The sequence below is a fragment of the Heterocephalus glaber genome, unplaced genomic scaffold, assembly GCF_053883595.1.
Source record: "Heterocephalus glaber isolate CG9 unplaced genomic scaffold, H.glaber_assembly_v1.0 deba00001140, whole genome shotgun sequence".
Lineage (NCBI taxonomy): Eukaryota > Metazoa > Chordata > Mammalia > Rodentia > Bathyergidae > Heterocephalus > Heterocephalus glaber.
The window spans coordinates 2,366,813-2,385,353 of NW_028258200.1; the positions used below are offsets into that span (position 1 = coordinate 2,366,813).

At 43.0% G+C, this 18,541-nt stretch overlaps 1 protein-coding gene across 2 annotated transcripts in view; it reads right to left on the reverse strand.

Annotated features, from left to right (window-relative positions):
• Window positions 1-1,085: 1,085 nt before the first annotated feature.
• Window positions 1,086-18,541, reverse strand: part of Chrna5 (cholinergic receptor nicotinic alpha 5 subunit) — a 31,476-nt gene continuing 14,020 nt past the window's right edge. For both annotated transcript variants that reach the window (XM_013068247.3, XM_021250075.2), the window contains exons 2-6: window positions 12,886-13,037; window positions 8,143-8,187; window positions 6,491-6,600; window positions 4,023-4,854; window positions 1,086-1,906 (exon numbers count right to left, since the gene is read on the reverse strand). In XM_013068247.3, the coding sequence (XP_012923701.1) occupies window positions 1,745-1,906; window positions 4,023-4,854; window positions 6,491-6,600; window positions 8,143-8,187; window positions 12,886-13,037 (1,301 nt within the window). In that variant the 3' untranslated portion in view covers window positions 1,086-1,744. The remainder of the gene's footprint in view (window positions 1,907-4,022; window positions 4,855-6,490; window positions 6,601-8,142; window positions 8,188-12,885; window positions 13,038-18,541) is intronic.

An 18,541-nucleotide genomic window follows, 5' to 3' on the forward strand; every position in this document is an offset into this window, starting at 1 on the left:
TTATTTCCATCTCATGTGTACAACCTTTCCTGTCCAAATTTCTATCAGCATTCTAGTCTCCTGAGTCCTCGGAATTGCCCCTTAAGTTCAGTTTATGACATCCAAAATTTTCCCAATTCCTCTCACAAACCAATTCCAAAGGTTTCTGAAACATTGTCAAGAATAGCCACAGCAACAACCCCACTTCTTACCTCTAATTGTCTGTATTAGCCTTCTCTTTGACAAAATGCCTGAGAGCTAATTAACTTTAAAAGAGGAAAGGTATATTTTGGCTGTTTCAGAGATTTCAGTCTGGTATTTTGGGCCTGTGGCGAGGCAGGTGCATGTGACAGGGTACACTTATCCAACTATAGCACAAATTTTTACTCACCAAATAGCCTTAAGTGCCGGCCTATAATAAAATGTAAATTGGACAGGGACCCTTCTGTCTTCCAAAGAGTAGTGACTTGAACATAGGTAGGTTACTTTCCATTAATAAACAAGCCATTTGTTATCTGAACAGCTAAGAGTTCTAAATCAAATGCAAGTTTCCTATCAGTGTTTTTTCTGGTCATAGGTAAGGGTCATTTAAGAGATGACATTTAACTGTTTACCTGTGATACATTGTACTGTACTGATACTTTACTTGTAATAGACATAAACTAGATTATATCTAAAGGCCTTTGCAATTCTAAGGTTCTATTACTATAATTGCTGGAATGAAAAAAATTGAAACATTACAGGTATGTAACAATTTGATTATACCAAGTTGGAATACAATCTTTAAGCTTGGAAGATGGTTTTCTTATAGAGTGATCTACACTTAGACATCCTTGTAAAATGGGATCTGTGTAACTGCAGTAGACTGTTCTGAGACCAAGGATAAAGAGATACTACCACAGTTCTATAAATGGCTCTCTTTATGGTGGAGAATGTGGACAAGGGGACTGGAATTAATGTTAGAATAGCCTATTGCTGAAGGATATCCTGTAGCACATCCACAGGAGTTATCTGTTGTATGATTTCACAGTGGAAAGCAAGGTATAAAAATAGTTGGTACAACACTCATTGTAAGCATCTACAAAATAAAGTAAGCCTTGAAGGAGTTTCCAGTCCCCATTGTTCATTTATTTAAGATGTTTGTAGAATATCAGCATCACATCAAGTATTTATTTACTGAGTAGTCAACTTACTAAATATAGCAGTATGATATACTAAAAATTACCCATTAGTGAATACAGGATAGAAGAATTTTAGAATGCATACTTTAGCAGGCCATGGTGGCACATGCCTACAGTTCCAGCTACTCAGGAGGCTGAGGCAGGAGAATCATTTGAGTCCATGTGTTTGGGCCCAGCCTGGACAACTTAGCAGAATCCAATCTCAAAAAAACAAAACCAAGAAAAGTACATACCTTTATAAAATCCTGAAAAAAATTTAAATCTATCTTCAAATACAAATGAAATTTTCCCAGACTCCAGAGATGAAACTTCACTGGTGCTTATAAGTATTATTTGCCAGCATAAAAATATTAGATTTTCTCTAAGACAGTTTGGATACTGTTTTGTCGCTGTTTTTCATTATTACTTTAGCCATGCAAGTAGATGTTCTAATGGACAATCTACTAAAATAAACCAGTATTACCAACAACTAATTGGCTACAGCTTGCGTTGAATTTTAAAACAGTTTTACATTTTCATACTTGTACAGATGCCATAAGAGATGTGTTTGCTAACTAAACTCATTCCACAACCCTTGGGAAATTTCACTTATTTGTATTTCCAATGTGAACCGGTATTATTATATTGGCCCATTCATAAATAACAGGAACAAAAAGCCCAAGTGATCCAACAATTGAAACCAGAAGAAATATCCACAGAAACATCCGATCAAGAACCTGGGCTATGAATTTCCAATCTTCAACCACCTGTTACAAAAAATAAAAAACATTAAATTACATAAATATAAACTGTGTTCATATTTTTACAACACACTACGTTAAGAGGCCAAATCATTTGCTGCCTCCAAACAATAAGTGACTCTGTACTCAGGGTTCAGGGACAGAACCACCCTGACAGACTAAGAAACACAGGTTCCTCATGCTTTGAAAGACACTACCAAATGTGTTCCTTCACAAATCAGCTTGTAATATAAGTGGTTTGATGGATTTTTAATAAAATACTATATACAGTTCTTTCTGTTACTTATTCTTGCCCTGTTTTACTTATATTCAGTTTTTCTTGAGAGACACCAGCCAGAGGTTAATTTTACGCCCAACTGAAAGTTGGTTCAGAATAATCCACATTAGGCAGCGGCTCCTCTTCCCCTCACCTACTTCATGACTTCTGAATTTCCTGGGGACCTAGATCTGAGAGGACAGAACTGTGGCCCTGGAGGCTGCCTGAGCAGGGCTCAGGCTCAGCAGGACCCACCTGACCCCCGGGGCTGCATCCTCTACCTGGGGCTACCACACTCTGAGCCTCAGGCTGGGGGTGGGGGTGTAGATGCCATGCTCATCTGCTTCTGTGTTTCCCTCGGAAGTAAAGCTCCTTCTGGTCCCAGCATAGTCCTGACACTGGCCCATAATGCTTTGGAGGCATGCGTTAAATTCCATCTCAGTTCAAATCATTAACACATCTGTATTTCTCAAGACTGATAGCTGCAGGCCTTCCAGACTAATTATATCGCCATCAGATGGAAAACTTACAAATCCACAAGCATTAAAAGTTTACTAGATGTGGGGGCTGGGGATTTAGCTCAGTGGTTCCGGCACCTGGCTCGCAAGCGCAAGGTCCAGAGTTCGATCCCCGGTACCAAAAAAAAAAGTTTACTAGTTGTAAGCCCGGTAACGGACAGTAGTGGGCATTTGTAGTTCCAGCTACACAGGAGGCTGAAGCAAAAAGTTCTCTTGAGCCCAGATGTTTGAGGTCAGCCTGGACAATAGCAAGGCCTCATCTCAAACAAGAGCAACAAAACAAAGTTTATTATATGTCAAATAGCCCTTTTGGGAGAACAACTATCATCTTATCAGATTTGTCCTATCTGGTATGCAGACCCCAAATTTTTCCATTTAAAAAAGCTTTAGAAATTAGAATTTGTATGTTAATGAGACTGTGTAAATTCAATTATGAAAATACCACTATAGTGATAGCATTTAGAAATATTTTTTTTTGGTACCGGGGATTGAACTTGGGACCTTGCGCTTGCAAGGCAGGTGGCAGAACCACCAAGCTAAATCCCTAGCCCAGCATTTAGAAATACTACATAAGAGAAACAGAGAAAACACGGTAAAATGATTGAAATTTCACATTTTCAAGGAAAACCAGTGTAGTATTATCAGTTCAATGATATGTTCAATTCTTTAATTTTAAATAACCTTAAATAAGGAGCTAGTGAAACTTACTTTTTTATAATAAACCTTTAAGCAAATTTTTGTTTTTAAGCAAATCAAGAATAATTTTACTAAGCTCCTTGTGACCCCTCTGAGGTGGAAATCATAACACACGCAGACACCTGGTTCCTTTCCATTTCCTAACATTCTCTGGTAAATGAGCCACAAAAAGAATTCTAGAAAATATCTTATGTGTACATATTAATAAAGCCAATATTAGGCTCATTCTTTAAAAAATAAAATAACTTTTGATAAAGGATAATGCAACTGTGCCTGCAAGTTACTATGGAGTTCAGAAATAGTCACTAAAGATAAATTAAAACAGTAAATCATGGGGCTGGGGACACTACCTGATGCGCAAGCGCAAGGACCCGAATTCGATCCCCGGTACCAAAAAACAAAAAACAGTAAATCACGGCCAAATCACCATTCCTTGCAAAGCTCGCACTGACTTCCTCAGAGCCACCCCAGGAGCTGCCAGGGGACACGGGAGGTGAGGCTTGTGGGGATGCTGCATGCTTCAGGAGTTTCAGTGGGAACAGATTTTAGGAAAGCTCCCTTGGGAATTTCCAGCCCTGGATCTCCACTTAGCCTTAGGGTTCTTCACTTATCTAGCTCTGAGGGAGACCTGCACCCCTAAACCAGCACAGACCTCACGCACGGCGTGCTCCTTCCTCACATGCCTGGTGATGTAGCGGATGGAGTCCAGTGCAGCCTCCAGTGCACTTCTGGCTGGCCCGGGCCCACTGCCCACTGAGGCCTGCTCTCTCGGGGTGCAGTACCTGTCCACATGGCTTCGCATGCACAGCAGCTTGGGAAGCCGGTGCAGAAACACCCTGCGGACCCAGGGTGCCATGGCATTGTGTGTGGAGGAAGAACGGTGGTGAATGTTGATGGCGAAGACGGTCACCATGATGGAGAGCGTCACAAAGATCATGGTGAACACTAGGTACTCTCCAATCAGAGGGATCACTTTGGAAGAGGAGGGGATGATCTCTTCGATAACCAGGAGGAAGACGGTCAGTGAAACGAGCACAGAAGTGCAGAGGCTAATCTTCTCACCCTCGTTCGAAGGGAGGTAGAAGACAACCACAGTGAGGAAGGACAGCCCAATGCAGGGAATGATCAGGAACAAGGTGTAGAAGAGAGGCAGCCGCTTGATGACGAAGGAGAATGTGATGTAGGGGTACCAGCAGCAGCTGTCGGTTCTGTTTCCTTTGCTCCCTGTGGCGCTCACAATTTCCCATTCTCCATTGTCAAAAAAGTCTGTCCTGTCCACATCTTGGTCCTCAAGGATGATATCAACCTGTGATCCATCATAGGTCCAAGACCCGAACTTCATGGAGCAGTTCTGGAGATCAAAAGGAAAGAAGGTGACATCTATGGTACAGGAGCTCTTGTAGTTTGCAGGTTGGGTCCAGATGACAGTGCCATTGGCCCTGACCACGGTCTTTGTACTGGCGCCTTCAAAACGTCCGTCTGCACTGCAAGACACAGGTGAGCAAGAACAGTGCAGGAGTTAGGCTGGTGTTCATTCTGCAATCCCAGGTAAAGCAAGCCAAAATGGAAAGCAGGAAATGGACACACCTGGTGCATAGAGAGACCTGCTCAGGGACAGCTTCCTTCCATATCTGATGCCACTGGAATTAAACCTGTTCTTGCACATCTGCTCATGACTGACAAATCTCTATGTCCCTTGCTGCAATTTTAGTGGTTGAAAAGACCTCACTTAATACACAAAAATAAAATTGGGCTATTTATAACAGAGCCAGAACCTGAATCCACGCTCCTCTTCCCCACACCCTGTGGTTCCTGCAGCACAAGTACTGGCACTTGCTCCTCAGGGGGAAAGAGCACTGGCACAGGTGGGCACTGGCAAGAAACGGGCATGGCCCCAGGATGGCACAGCCTCTCAGGCGCCCCGCCCAGTGAGCACCATACTCAGCGGCCCAGCACAGAACTGATCCCTGACACACGGTTTCTTCAGTCTTGTTCTTTTTCTTTAATTCATGTGCCTTTGGCAGCGCTCTGTAAACTCCCATGTTTAGCATAAAATTGCTTTCAAGCACCGAGAATAAAGTGAAAGGGAGAAGGCTGCGTCAGTTACATGACAAGCCCCACTTCCCCTCCTACACTGAGAAGCACAGAGGCAAAATGTCTCAGAGATCCCTGCTGCACGGCATCTTCTCTGTCCTCATGCTAGGTGCTTTTCTGTAAATAGGCCAGTGTGCTTTAGGATAAGCACAAATTCCCAAATTTTCCCTAGAGTGGTCCTAGGGAAAAAACCTCAATACCCAGCTTAGTTGCCAGCCTGGGCAACTTGGCAAGGCCTTGTTTTAAATCTAAAAAGGGCTGAGGACGTATCTCACTGGTACAGTGTCCCTGGGTTAAATCCCCAGCACTTGCGAGGCTGAGGCAAGGGGGTGGCTGCAAGTTCAAGGCCAGCCTGAGCTACACAGCAAGTTCAAGTCCTGCTTGAGCTATATAATGCAACAGACAGACATTCCTTATCACAGGCAAATGACAATACAGTATTTAAACAAAATTAGAAGGGTGAGTATGTATTTGAGGATAATATATGAACTCAACCATTTCCCCCAAATCTGGTCTCCAAATAGGTAATCTAGTACATAAGAGGGCAGATGAGGTTGTCACTGTGTCATGGTATGAAGCCCTGCCTGACCATGCGTGAGCCGTAGGATCGATTCCTATCTGTAAACACGGATGTACTCAGGCCTAGTATGTGGGGCTGCCGTGAGAATCAAATGACATGCAGCACACCAGGCACTGGTCAGCTATTGCTGGGCACGTGAAAGTTCACTACCTGTGTAAGCTAATAGCAGCGATTGCCTCTAATTTCCTCCCTTCTTCCTTCTACCTTTTGGCACCTACCAAAGCTTTTGCAAATTTTAGAAATCAGAACAGTTTTATGATAAAAAAAAATAAGAAAAGTAGAAAGATCCACGGAACTTATTTGTAGGTTTATAAAACAAAAGAGCGTAAGATTAAGTCATTTGGTTTTATAACTAAACAATTTTTGAAAGGGAGAAAAATTGCTAATGCCTAATAGTAATATAAGCTTTCTTTTGAAAACAAAGCAGTATTTAGAATGGAACTTACTTGTCAAACAGAACAATGTCTGGGGTCCAGAGAGAGTCTGAAGGGATGCGTATAACCGTTATCCCGCCATAGTCATCAGGGTTCCATCTCAATTTTACATCAATCCATTCCTTTAAAATGAAGAAATCTGCCTCAATTTCAATCAAAATGATAGTTAGAAATAGTGAAAATGGGACTGTTTATCAAACTCAGAAGGTTTGGATATGAAATCATCTCTACCTCATGTCTTTGGTGTGGCACTAGAGTAGAATCCTGTCCCCTGGTGCAGTAGCTCTGGTCATGGTCCTCATGAGACACAGGTGAGCAACAGCTGGCGCCCTGGTGGCTCTGTTCAGCCAGCATCTCTACTCCCCCACTGACCACAGCCAGGACTTGACTGCATGAGCCCCAAGTTCGAGGCTCAAGGGAAACATGCTTCTTCCAGCTGGACTGTCACCTGACTTGGCTGCATGAGCCATGCAAAAGGGACTTGGCTGACACATGCACATAAACACCTTATCTGGCCTCCCTGTGGTGACAACACTGTGATCAAGTTTAGAGCTGCACTCCAAGAAAAGCACACCATCCTTTAAGAGTCTGGAGATAGGGAGCTGGATGCAACTATGAGAATTAGGTGTGACAAGGAAAGAACAAGGGCAAGCATCAACAGCTACGGACGATGTTTATCATGGTAGCCCAGAAAACCTGAGACTTCTATATAAAAGGAACCCTGTCCATAAAAACAATCAATTACATTCTCCTTATTCCCATCTTTGAGTAAAAGCCAACATCCACTCCGGGCCTGTGAGTCTTGACTCCATGGGCCTCCTATTCCTGTCTGGCTCCATCTCCATCCTTCCCCAGGATACTCAGCCTTGGCCCCAGAGCACTCACCTCACCACGCTGTTGCCTTGTTGCTTCCCAACACGCAGCCTAGTTGCCCCCAAGCTCAGGGCCTTGGTGCTTGCTGGCTCCTCTGCCTGGATTGCTTCTCCCAGCACCCACAGAGCTGGCTACCTCTCTTCCACATTCTCCTACAACCTGTGCCTTCTAAGGGACATCTTTCCCCACCACCCTGTGTGTAAGTATAGCCTCCACTCCCTGCCCTCTCTCAACTCATCCATCTCTGAGCTCGCCAGAGCCCAAGGTGCTATGCAACTTACTTGGTAACTCTCTCCCTCACAGAATGAAGTTCCTTGAGGACAGGGATTTCTGTCTGTTTTGTTCACTGGTTTTTCCTAGGGCTCAGCACAATCCTTGGCACATAACAGCCACTCAAAAAAAATACTACCTACGAGTTCGATCCCTGGTACCCCCCCGCAAAAAAAACAACTACCTGAAGCTGGGTCTGGTGGCACAAGTCTGTAACCCCAGCACTCTGAGAGGCTGAGGCAGGAACACTGCAAGAATGAGCCCAGCCTGGGCAATTCAGCAACTTAGTGAGTCCCTGACTCAAATTTTAAAAAGAGGTGGGGATGTAGCTCAGGGCAAAGGCCCTGGGTTCAATCCCTCATCCACAAACAAATAAACAACTAAATGAATACAAGAACTCCATGTACTCTCATCTTTCTGCCTCCTGCCCAGCCACAGAGACTGCACAGCGATGCCCTTTGTGCTGCACCCCGGTAATCAAGGTGGTGCCAGCCCGAGGGTCACTTCAATGGCACACCCACCTGCTTCAGCCAGACATTTGTTGTCATTAACTGATTTTTCTCATCCTATAAAATAAAAATTTAAATAAAATTATTTCAGTTACAGAAACAATTCTTTCAATAAGAATTTCTACATTTTTATACAAACATGCCTACCCCTTAAAACTGACATTCTGCTCTCCAATCTTGTTCTCCAGATAACTAGCATCTTTTTTCCAGCCTAGTTTCACATTACTCCTTTCCACATGCTCTGTATTTCAGACAAATGGCCCTAAAGCATACACACTATTGGGGTTTCTAGGTTTTACCCTCATTTCCTTGAACCTGAGATACAAGCACAGCATTATTTCGTGTGCTCAGCTCTGATAGGAAAAAGTGTGGCTGCTAACGGACTGCAAGGTGCTGATGCAGATGAGCGTGCATCTCAGAGTCAGTGAGCACAGCATTCTGTCCCCAAGGGACTCGCCCACAGGACAGAGGGATCTGACTTCCTGTGGGTCTGTGTAGAGAGAATACCAATACCAAGGTCTGTGCAGCCTTGAATACCAACTTCACAAAGCTTTTAAATCTTATTTTTCTAGAAAACTTGGGATCTCTAGAATAACTTGTCACTTGTTCCTTCCTGCTGTTGAATCTTTGTAATGCCTTTCCAGAATTTTCAAGGCCTAATTAAAGTGACATTCCTGTCACTTTACTGAAATTTCAGGAGCCAACTGAACCAGCCAAAGCTCATTAAAACACCAACCATGAATCCATGATCTATAGAGGAGGTGATGCTAAGAGAGACCCACAGAAGCCTGGGGCAAGTGGGAAAGAGGATGGGATGCACATAGCTCAGGTGACTGTTTTAGTAACAGAGGAATGACCAGGTAGACATCCCTGGGGACAACAGCAGCTCTGAGATGTCCCTAGATGGGAAGGGTGATCCCTAGAAAATACAACACACTCATCCCTCCTATGCTGCAGCTCCCAAGAGCAATTCTCCCTGATTAAGAAGGACCTGGGGATTTTATCTACTGTGGCCCCTTCCTTCTGTAGATACAGAAACCAGCCCAGTAAGGCCCCCTTGCCTTAAGCCACACCAGCAATTCATGCAGAAGTGACCCTACCACTAGAATCTCCTAAGACTACCCTACCCCAGCAGCTCTACTGCCCACCCCAAAGACATAAACCTCCTGGAAAAACTGCTGACTCCTGTAACAGATCATGGCTATTTGGCAAAAGTGCTAAACAGAGGCATTTACTATTAGACAAGTTCTGGTAAACACTTTATCTATGATACTGTATGGAAGGGAACCATCTGAGAATCTAATGACAATTACCAGTCCTTTCTCTAGAAAAATGTGGAAACACATAAATTTTGCTCTGTAGGTTAGGACTCAATCAAAACTTAGTGTTTGCAGATGATTTTGGGCCGCTCAACTGTAACAACTCTGTCTCCAAAAACCAAAAATAAAACAAATATATTATTTAAAAACAACAACAACAACAGTGTTTGCGACAGTAACATAGATACATACTCCACAAATTTGCAACTGGGCCCCAAGATGTGGCAGTCAGCCCATCCCAACATCTATAATGTGCTTAACACAGTGGAGGCAACAGAAATGAAACGAGGGAGAACAGCCGAGGGTAACACCAGGAGAAAACCACAAATGGAGAGTGCTAAAATACACAGGTAGCCTTTAGGGGTAATAAGTTTTTAACCTGATCATAAAAATAAAATAAAAACAGGGCCAGGGATTTACAGTGGTTTCACCACCTGCTGCGCACGCACAAGGACCGGAGTTCGATTCCCGATACCAAAAAAAAAAATTAAAAAATAAATAAACAAATAAATAAAATCAAATAAAAACCAACATGGAGATTAAAAAAAAGAGCAGAACACAAAGGAAATGAGGGACCTGTGAGAGTTCAGAGAGAGCCACCAAGCGGCAAGGAGAGGTACGGTGACAGAAAGGAGTAGGAGGCCACCTAGAAGCAGGTCAATGTCCTGTTTTCCCTCTGGCTCGCTGGCTCCAGCTTGCCCCTCTCGAAGTCACTGCCTTTACATTTCCTGAGCTCTGCTCTCAAGAAACAGCCTTGCCCACTCCTCGGAGGGGCCGACTTTCCTCTACTGCCTTCTGAGCTCTTCTGGGATTGGCTCCTACTCTTCCTCATGAGCTTGAAAAGCTCATCAAGGTTTCCCACCTTCATCCCTGGCCAGGACTTCCCAGCAGACGTCCTTGGCCTCATCTCTCACCTGAGGGTCCATCTTTTTTTTTTTTTTTTTCTGAGGGTCCATTTTGACTTCCCCGAGCTGGTGAATGTTTCTTTGGAATGAACACCTCAAGTTGCAACCAATCTCACCATCAGCTCTGCTCTGATCCCACAATGATTTTGTCTTTCAGATCTCTGCTGCTTTTCCACTCTAATCACCCAGGTTCCCAGATCTGAGGCCTCCTTCCACACTCAGAGGCCAAGTCCTGCTCCTTCCTTTGCATGGTCTTCTAACTTCCTCCCAAGCTTCCCAGCGGGGTTATGACCACCCTGCTGATCTTCTCAGAGAACTGCTTTTACCATGCTTGATGCCCTCAGACCACACTCCTTCAGTGCTGACCATGTGCATTCATTGTGCTGAGCTCCAGAAGGGACCCAGAAACAATGGCACCTCACTCAGCAGACGCCATGCCAGGGCCCATGAATGCCAGGCAGCATGACGGGCACTGTACTCAAGTGCAAGAGACTGAACAGCGGATGGGCCGTCTCAGAGCATCTGAGCAGACATCCCAAAGCACCTGACAAATGAAGCTGGCCTTGAAAAACACTTGGCTCGGGCCAGAGGAGCTCACCAAGCAGCATACACAGCAGCAGTAAAGGGCTAATGGCAGGCAAGGGACACTCGTCACTTGCTCAGCCATTCAATCAGCGCATTCCTGAGGAGCAGGGCTTCCAACACTGACCTCTGGACTTAGAAAGCTCCACAGGATCACTTACACCCATGATTATACTGTTCCTTCCTACTAAAAGTATTTTTCTCTCTGTCATGTCAATTCCTAAGCTGCCTGCAAAGCCAGCTCAGGTACCACCTCCCCTCTCCGGCCTTCCTTGACAATCCCAGCTATGGAGACCAGGAGTCTCAGCCCCTCACAGAGGGCACTCCGACTTAGTATACAGTCCTCTGCATGACTCTACTTGGGACAACAACCTCATACAAAAGAAGGACCTCTGAGAGCAACCCCATTTTATCTTCCTTTCCACTTCCTTATTCTTAAATTTTCCCCATATCACCTAGCATAGGGCTAACCAAGTACACCATCCCTGTATTCTCTATTGATCTTTCCAGAAGCAATTAGGTAACATGTATCACAGATTTTTAACACATACATTGCCTAGCATGGTGGCATACACTTTTGTAATCCTAGTACTTGGGAGGTGGAGGCAGGAGGATCACTGCAAGTTTGAGGCCAGCCTGGGCTACATAGTGAGTTCAAGGCCAGCCTGAACTATATAGTGAGACCCTGTCTCAAAACAAAACATACACTGAAGGAGAGGTGGGGAAGGGATGAAAAAAAATTAAGATGTGTTATGTATATGGACTAACTCCCCACAATGAAAGCAATGCAGTACATAATGATGTACTGCAAATACGTACTAGTAAAAAAAAAATAGTAAATGAAAATAAAATAAAATAACACACACCCTTTGATTCACTACCTGCTTTTTCCCAGCAGTGAAAATTGAACCCAGGACCTCACACATGTTAGGCAAGGGCTCTACCCCAGCCCTTTACTAAGCCTTTCTTAGGGAAAGAAGAACTTTGAACAGTTGTGTAACAACATCACCACTGTCATTTACAGTAAGAAAACAATCTTCTCCCAATAACAGAGAATGCATCAATTACAAAAAGAATTTCCTGTAGCCATTAGAGAAAGGAAAAAAGCAGCTAGCAGTCAAAATTACATCTAAAACATTCCAATTTTGTCACAAACAAAAAAAATATGCCAAGAAATACAAACTGTTAACATTAATCATCTCTAGATGGCAGAATGATGTCAATTTTTATTTTATTGCACTTTTTTCAGTCTCACAAAAACCACACACTCTTTCTCTAATCAGAAAATAAAAGGCATACTTACGTTATTTTAAAAAATATATATGGTGACTAGATACTTATTGACTACTGTGGAACTAGCAGGAAGACAATTACTAGTTCACATGATCAGAACAAGAAAAAACTATTTTAAAAAGCAGTGTGATTTTTTTAGTTTAAAATGGAAGGACCCTTGACAATAAGAATGAGTTTTCAAGGGAACATATTCTCCCTGGTGAATGTCACATGGGACACTGTCTCACATATGCAAGGCCCTGGGCTCAATCTCCAGGATTGGAAAAAAAAAATCTCTGAAATGTGTTAAGGGTAATACTGAGACTGTGACTTGCTGAGATACTCTCAGTCCCAAGAACTACAACTCTATTGAACTGTTTCTCTTAAAACTCTTTGATAATATGTTTAGCACATCTAAGGAGAAACCTCATTACAAAACATCCTAACACCTTCAAATTTGTTAAATCTATTTTCATTACAAGGTGAGCTAACCAGAGCTGTCCTAGACAATGATGTATTAACACAGGGTATTACCACGCTTATGACAAGGTCACTCTCTCTCCCTGCTGAGTCCCTTGAGCCAAGGACTGTGTCTCACCACCCCGAGACAGTGCTGGGCACACAACGGACTGGCTCATTTGGTGTGAAATGGAGTTGATCACAATATGAACACCTACCACATCCACTAACTGAGATATCGCAAGTCCAAACTTGATTTTTATTTTGTCATTCAGGTGCTCCACAGGACGAACCCATCTTTCGTAGTCTTGAAATAAATCCTTAAACAAGATGTCTTCATGTTTTGCAACAAAGAATGATTCAGATAATCCTGTATAACAAATTTTTAGAAGTCAGTGTACTTGCTTCTCTCTCACCAAACCTATTGAAAAAAAAAAATCATTAACAACCCAACCAAAATTTAGGCCATATTAATGTGGCTTATGAAATGAAATATTAATACAAACCCATGTGGTCAAATAAGAGGCACCTTGGCTCAGATACAATTAGTTCTCAGTTAAATCATATCACTCGCTATGGAAACAGACTGTGTTCCTTAAGTAACTGGGGATGCAGCTCAGTGGTAGAGTCTGCCTACCAAGCATGAGCCCCTGAGTTCGATCCCTAGCACTACAAAAACAATAAGGAAAGATCCAAGTAAGAAAAGCTTTTCACTTGCCAGAGCTGAGGAGATTGCTTGGCATAAACTTAGAAAACAGACTGAAGCAAAGCCACTTGTCAACTACATATATAAAATAAACATGCTTCATTGGCATAATTTTATTTTATTTTATTTTATTTATTTATTTTTTTGGTACTGGGGATTGAACTTGGGACCTTGTACTTGTGAGGCAGGCAGTGGCACCACTGAGCTAAATCCCTGGCCCTCCTTGGCATAATTTTACATAAGAATATTAACTGAAGCATTTAGATTTGTCATACCTTTGTTTGCTGCACATTTGTGTACTTTAGACCCCAAGTCTTCATGAACAAAATATCTAGAAGTTGTAGATACCACGGTCAAAGACTGGCTAGACCTGTGGATCACAGCTGCATTTATGCTTCATTAGGCCTCTGAAAGAATGCATTTTCAGTGTCATCTGGACCAGAACTGCATGGCTGGGCACAGTGGCTCACACCTGTAATCTAGGCTCTCAAGAGGCTAAGGCAGGAGGATGGGAAGTTTAAGGCCTGCCTGTGCAGCTTAGAAAGACTCTACCTCAAAATAAAATATAAAAAAGAATCAGGCATGTTGCTCAGAGGTAGAGCATACCTGCCAGTATTGGAAGAAAAGGAAAGAATAAAAGGCGGGGTGTGAGGGGAGAAAGGAAAAGAAGAAAAAAGGAAGGAGTGAAATCAAGCATGACATTTACTGAAATCTAGTAATTTTATGAAGAAAAACATTTACTTGAATGTGTTGCATGTTTATCATCACGTACACACAGGGATCACAGTAGCTAATAACGATCCTTCTACAATTTTAAAGATATGATCTGACTGAAACTAGCACTTTCACAAAATCTTTTTATTACAATAAACCATCCTTTATGTACAAAGCCATTAAAGATGACTCTAGCTGGAGGAAACCGGTTCCTTGATTCTCTTCCACCACCCATTTCTTCTGATAGAGCAACCTCTAGGATTTATATCCTGCTTCCCTGAGCAGTGTAAGATCTAATCCATAAATACGACAGGGTTGGAGTCCTGCCTCTCACAAGGTCTCCTTATGAGGGAGCCCACAGCACTGCTGTTAGATTACATTAGAGTACTTACTATACACTGGAGAGACATTGTTAATGTTTAAAAGCAGTTGATGTTAGAGCTTCAAGTTAAAATAGCATTACTGAACTATTTTTCCTGTTTTAATCCAATGTTAAGGATTTTTTTCATTTTTGAAATGTCAAAAATTTAAGGTAGTTTAAAAGATAAAAATAAATAAAATGTCTTTCCATAGCATCTATGGACCTTTTTGCTATGGGGGGGGGGGGTCTAGCTTGAACTGCTATTGAAAGAGAAATTGATGGAGTACAAATAAAACGATACTTCAGTCCCAACCTTCCACCTGAGAACTTTCAAGACACTGCTTGACAAACATCCTGGTAATCCACTCAATGCTAGAAATACCATTTTCTTAGCACACTTTATAAAACAAGGTACAAGAGTCTCAGTGCTTAGCACACAGTCTTGATGGCGCCCTCAAATGCCACTCAGTGGTCAGGCTTTCCTATTTGGTTTACAGGTTCTGTTTATGCTGCTCAAGATTCAGTCAGGAAGACCAGCCCTTGGAAGCTCCTTCACGGCTGAGCTCTGCCAGGCTCTACGGCTCCCGACAGCCTCCTGCCAGGTCACCCTGACACTGTCCATCTTGTGCCACAACCCTGAGAGCCCGGTCCCATGCTGACTGCTGCTCATTCTGCAAATTTTCACTGGACTTGTGCCCAGTGTGAGATGGGTACTGGGAAGGCACTGATAACAAAAGACAACACCTCTACCTTCAGTCCTGCGGGAAAGACAGGCAGAACGCACAGTAGCACATATGAGCTACATGCTTAACTGGATCAAACCGGAAAATACTGTCAAAAATTGTTTTTAATAGTTAACGTTTGCTCTTCATTCTCAAAACACTTTATTGTAGAAGAACAAAATGGAATAACGGTCAGTAGAGACGGGGCGGGGCGGGGGGGGGGGGGGGACCAGAACACTGGAGAGGCAGCAATTCCAGCTCCTCTTCAGTACAGGAAGGAATCCATCAGCTGAGACATCCTATGCTGTACTCAAAAGGACCAGAAGAGCACGAATCCCTGAAATACAAACATGACAATTGGCTAACAGGATGGTGGTGCTTACTATCCTGATGATCATCACACGCTGTATACATGTATTGAATTACCATAGTGTACCTCATAAAAAGGCACAAATAAAAAATAAAACTTTAAAAAAACCCAAAAGATCTCTCTTGCAAATAGGAGGGGACCACCAGATAGAGGGAAGGGGAGGGAGGAGGGAAATGTAAAAAGAATGAAGATCTGTTATGTACATGTACTAACTCCCCACGAGGAATGTAATTCATTACTTACTGCAAACATGTGCTAATAAAAAATTTTAATCAAAAATAATAAATAGGGCTGGGGATTTAGCTCAGTGGTTCTACCACCTGCCTCGCAAGTGCAAGGTCCCGAGTTCAATCCCCAGTACCAATAATAGTAGTAATAATAAATAGACAAACACTCTAAATCAGTGACTTTCAATCTAGGCTCCTTGGAGTCCTATAACATTTATTTTTCACACTACATTTGACCAAGATTATATACAATGTAACACATTATGTACTATTTTGTGTGTGTGTGTGTGTGTGTGTGTGTGTGTGTGTGTGTGGTTTTATTTTGTTTTTTTGGAGATTGAATCCAGGAACACTGAGCTATATTCTCAACTCTTTTTATTACTTTATTTTCAGACAAGGTCTCACCAAGTTATCCAGTCTGGCCTTGAACATGTGATCCTCCTACCTCAGCCTTCTGAGTAGCTGGGATTACAGGAATGCATCACTGCCCTGGCCTATTTTATGTTTTTTCTACCGATATTACCTAAGTCTTGAACTGCCAAGAAATCAGTGTACTACTGGAAGGCAAGAATCACTTCTGTATTTTGGCATTACTATAGCTAAGTTTAATTCTGAACTGTCTTTACTTAATACATTTTAGTTTTCCTTCTCTTCTTTGACTTAAAAATACTTTATTTAAAAAGAGGAAACTGGCTGGTCATGGTGGCACATGCTTATAATCCCAGCTACTTGGGAAAATGAGGCAGAAGGATACAAACTGAAGTCTAGCCTGAACAGCACAGTGATACCTTATCTCAAAAAAAAAATTTTTTTAAAGGAAACCTGGATAAAATATTTGGCAGTCATATAGCTGATAAGGGACTTGTGTGTTGAGTAAACAATCACTAATAGGGCTGGGGATTTAGCTCAGTGGTTCCACCGCCTGCCTTGCTCGTAAGCGCAAGGTTCTGAGTTCAATCCCTGGTACCAAAAAAAAAAAAAAAATCACTAATAATAATAAAGAACTATTACAACCAATAAGTCAGTGATCAAAACCAATTTTAAAATGGGCAAGAGATCTGAATAGACATTTCACCAAACAGCCAATAAGTAAATGAAAAATGCTCAACACTGTTATCAAGAAAACCCAAATCACACCAAGACACCACTGCACAACTACTAGGAGAACAAAAGGTAATAGGCAAATGTTAGGGAGGGTGGAAGATAAAACGGCTCAATCGCCATGGAGCCCAGTCTGAGAATCCTTGAAAGGTTAAACGGAGTTCCCACAGACCCAACAGCTCCAGAGAAAATAGAGGTTCACACACAAACCTGTACATGAATGTTCACAGCACCACCATGCAGCTGTAACAGCCAAAAAGTGAGGAGGGCAGCTCCACGTCATCTGTCATCCAGTGGTGGGTAGGCGGACAAAACGGGGTGGATCCGAAAGGTGGGAGGGGATGGGAAGGGAAAGGGATTTTTGCTTAATGGACACAGGGCACCAGCTTTACAAGATGAAAAAGTTGTGATTTGTCGCACAATGTGAATTTCCTGAACAATACTGAACTGTACACTTAAAAGTGGTTAAAGTGGTAAGTTTTATATGGTTTTATACAACAGTCAAAAAATTTTTAATTTAAAAAGAAAAAAACTTCAATTGAAATCCTCACCTACATAAAGGGCACCTGAAATTTCAAAAACCATAAAAGGAGTTTGTAATAAATGGCATCAAGTAAAAACTTAGAAGTTTAGAGGGAGGGGCCAGGGTCTGACTCGGTAGTACAGTATTACTAGCAAGCTTGAGGCCCCAGGCTCCATCCTCAGAACCACAAATAACAGTAATAATAATAATTCCCAAGTGGCCATGCTCAGCAGATCACCCACAATTTCCTCAGCCTTCCTCATCTCAGGATGCCCATCACACAGGCAGGTCACTGATTTTAGATCAATTGTTGAAATTGTCTAACTATTAAAATGAAAGTGAATGCTATTTTTACCTAAGGATTTGACCCTTCTAAGCATTTGTTTTTTCATTTCTACTCACTAAGGAAATCTAACTCAGAGTTCTCAAATGGCAGAACGACAGCACCTCCGACAGAGCCCTGAGGAGGCTGCTGGGCGTGCCTCAGACTGCACCTTTGTTTCCAGCAGGCATCCCCTCACACCCAGCCTCCTAGCTCTGGACCTGCTGACTAGTCCCTCCCAGCTCCCTCCTCCTGCCTTTCTCGCCCAGTCCAGGTGAGACACCTGTCAGTCCTGTCTTACAGAATGAACAAACACAGCTAGAAACTGGGAGTTAAAAAGCAGACCACTCTTAAGACCATGAAGTTGAAACAGCAAGGAGACTGCAGGCTGGGGAGTCAGCTCAACCTTCAGAGACCATGTGGCCAGCCAGCTCGGGATCCCAGGGACCAGAAGGACAAGGCCATTAGGATGAACCCCCTTAGGGGAACAGTCTGCCCTGCTCTACAAACATACTAGGGCATTTCCCAATGACAAGGGCAAGGGCAGTCACTAAACCCGCCTAGCATGACCTTGACTGTAGGAGCACTGTCAGAGTCACAGAGGCCGACCATGACATGAGACCTGCACAGCATGAAGACCCACAGGGAGGAGCTTGCAGGCCTAGCGAGACTCCATCTCTGCCTGTGATGACATCAAGAAGGCCACTCCCTGCCTACCATTTGACTTCCTACTCTCTGGCTCCCTGATGATTGATAGCCTCCCTCCTGAGAGGCTGGACTTAAGTCTGATTCTTTGAGGGGGCGGGGGGCGGGGGCGGGGAGACAGGG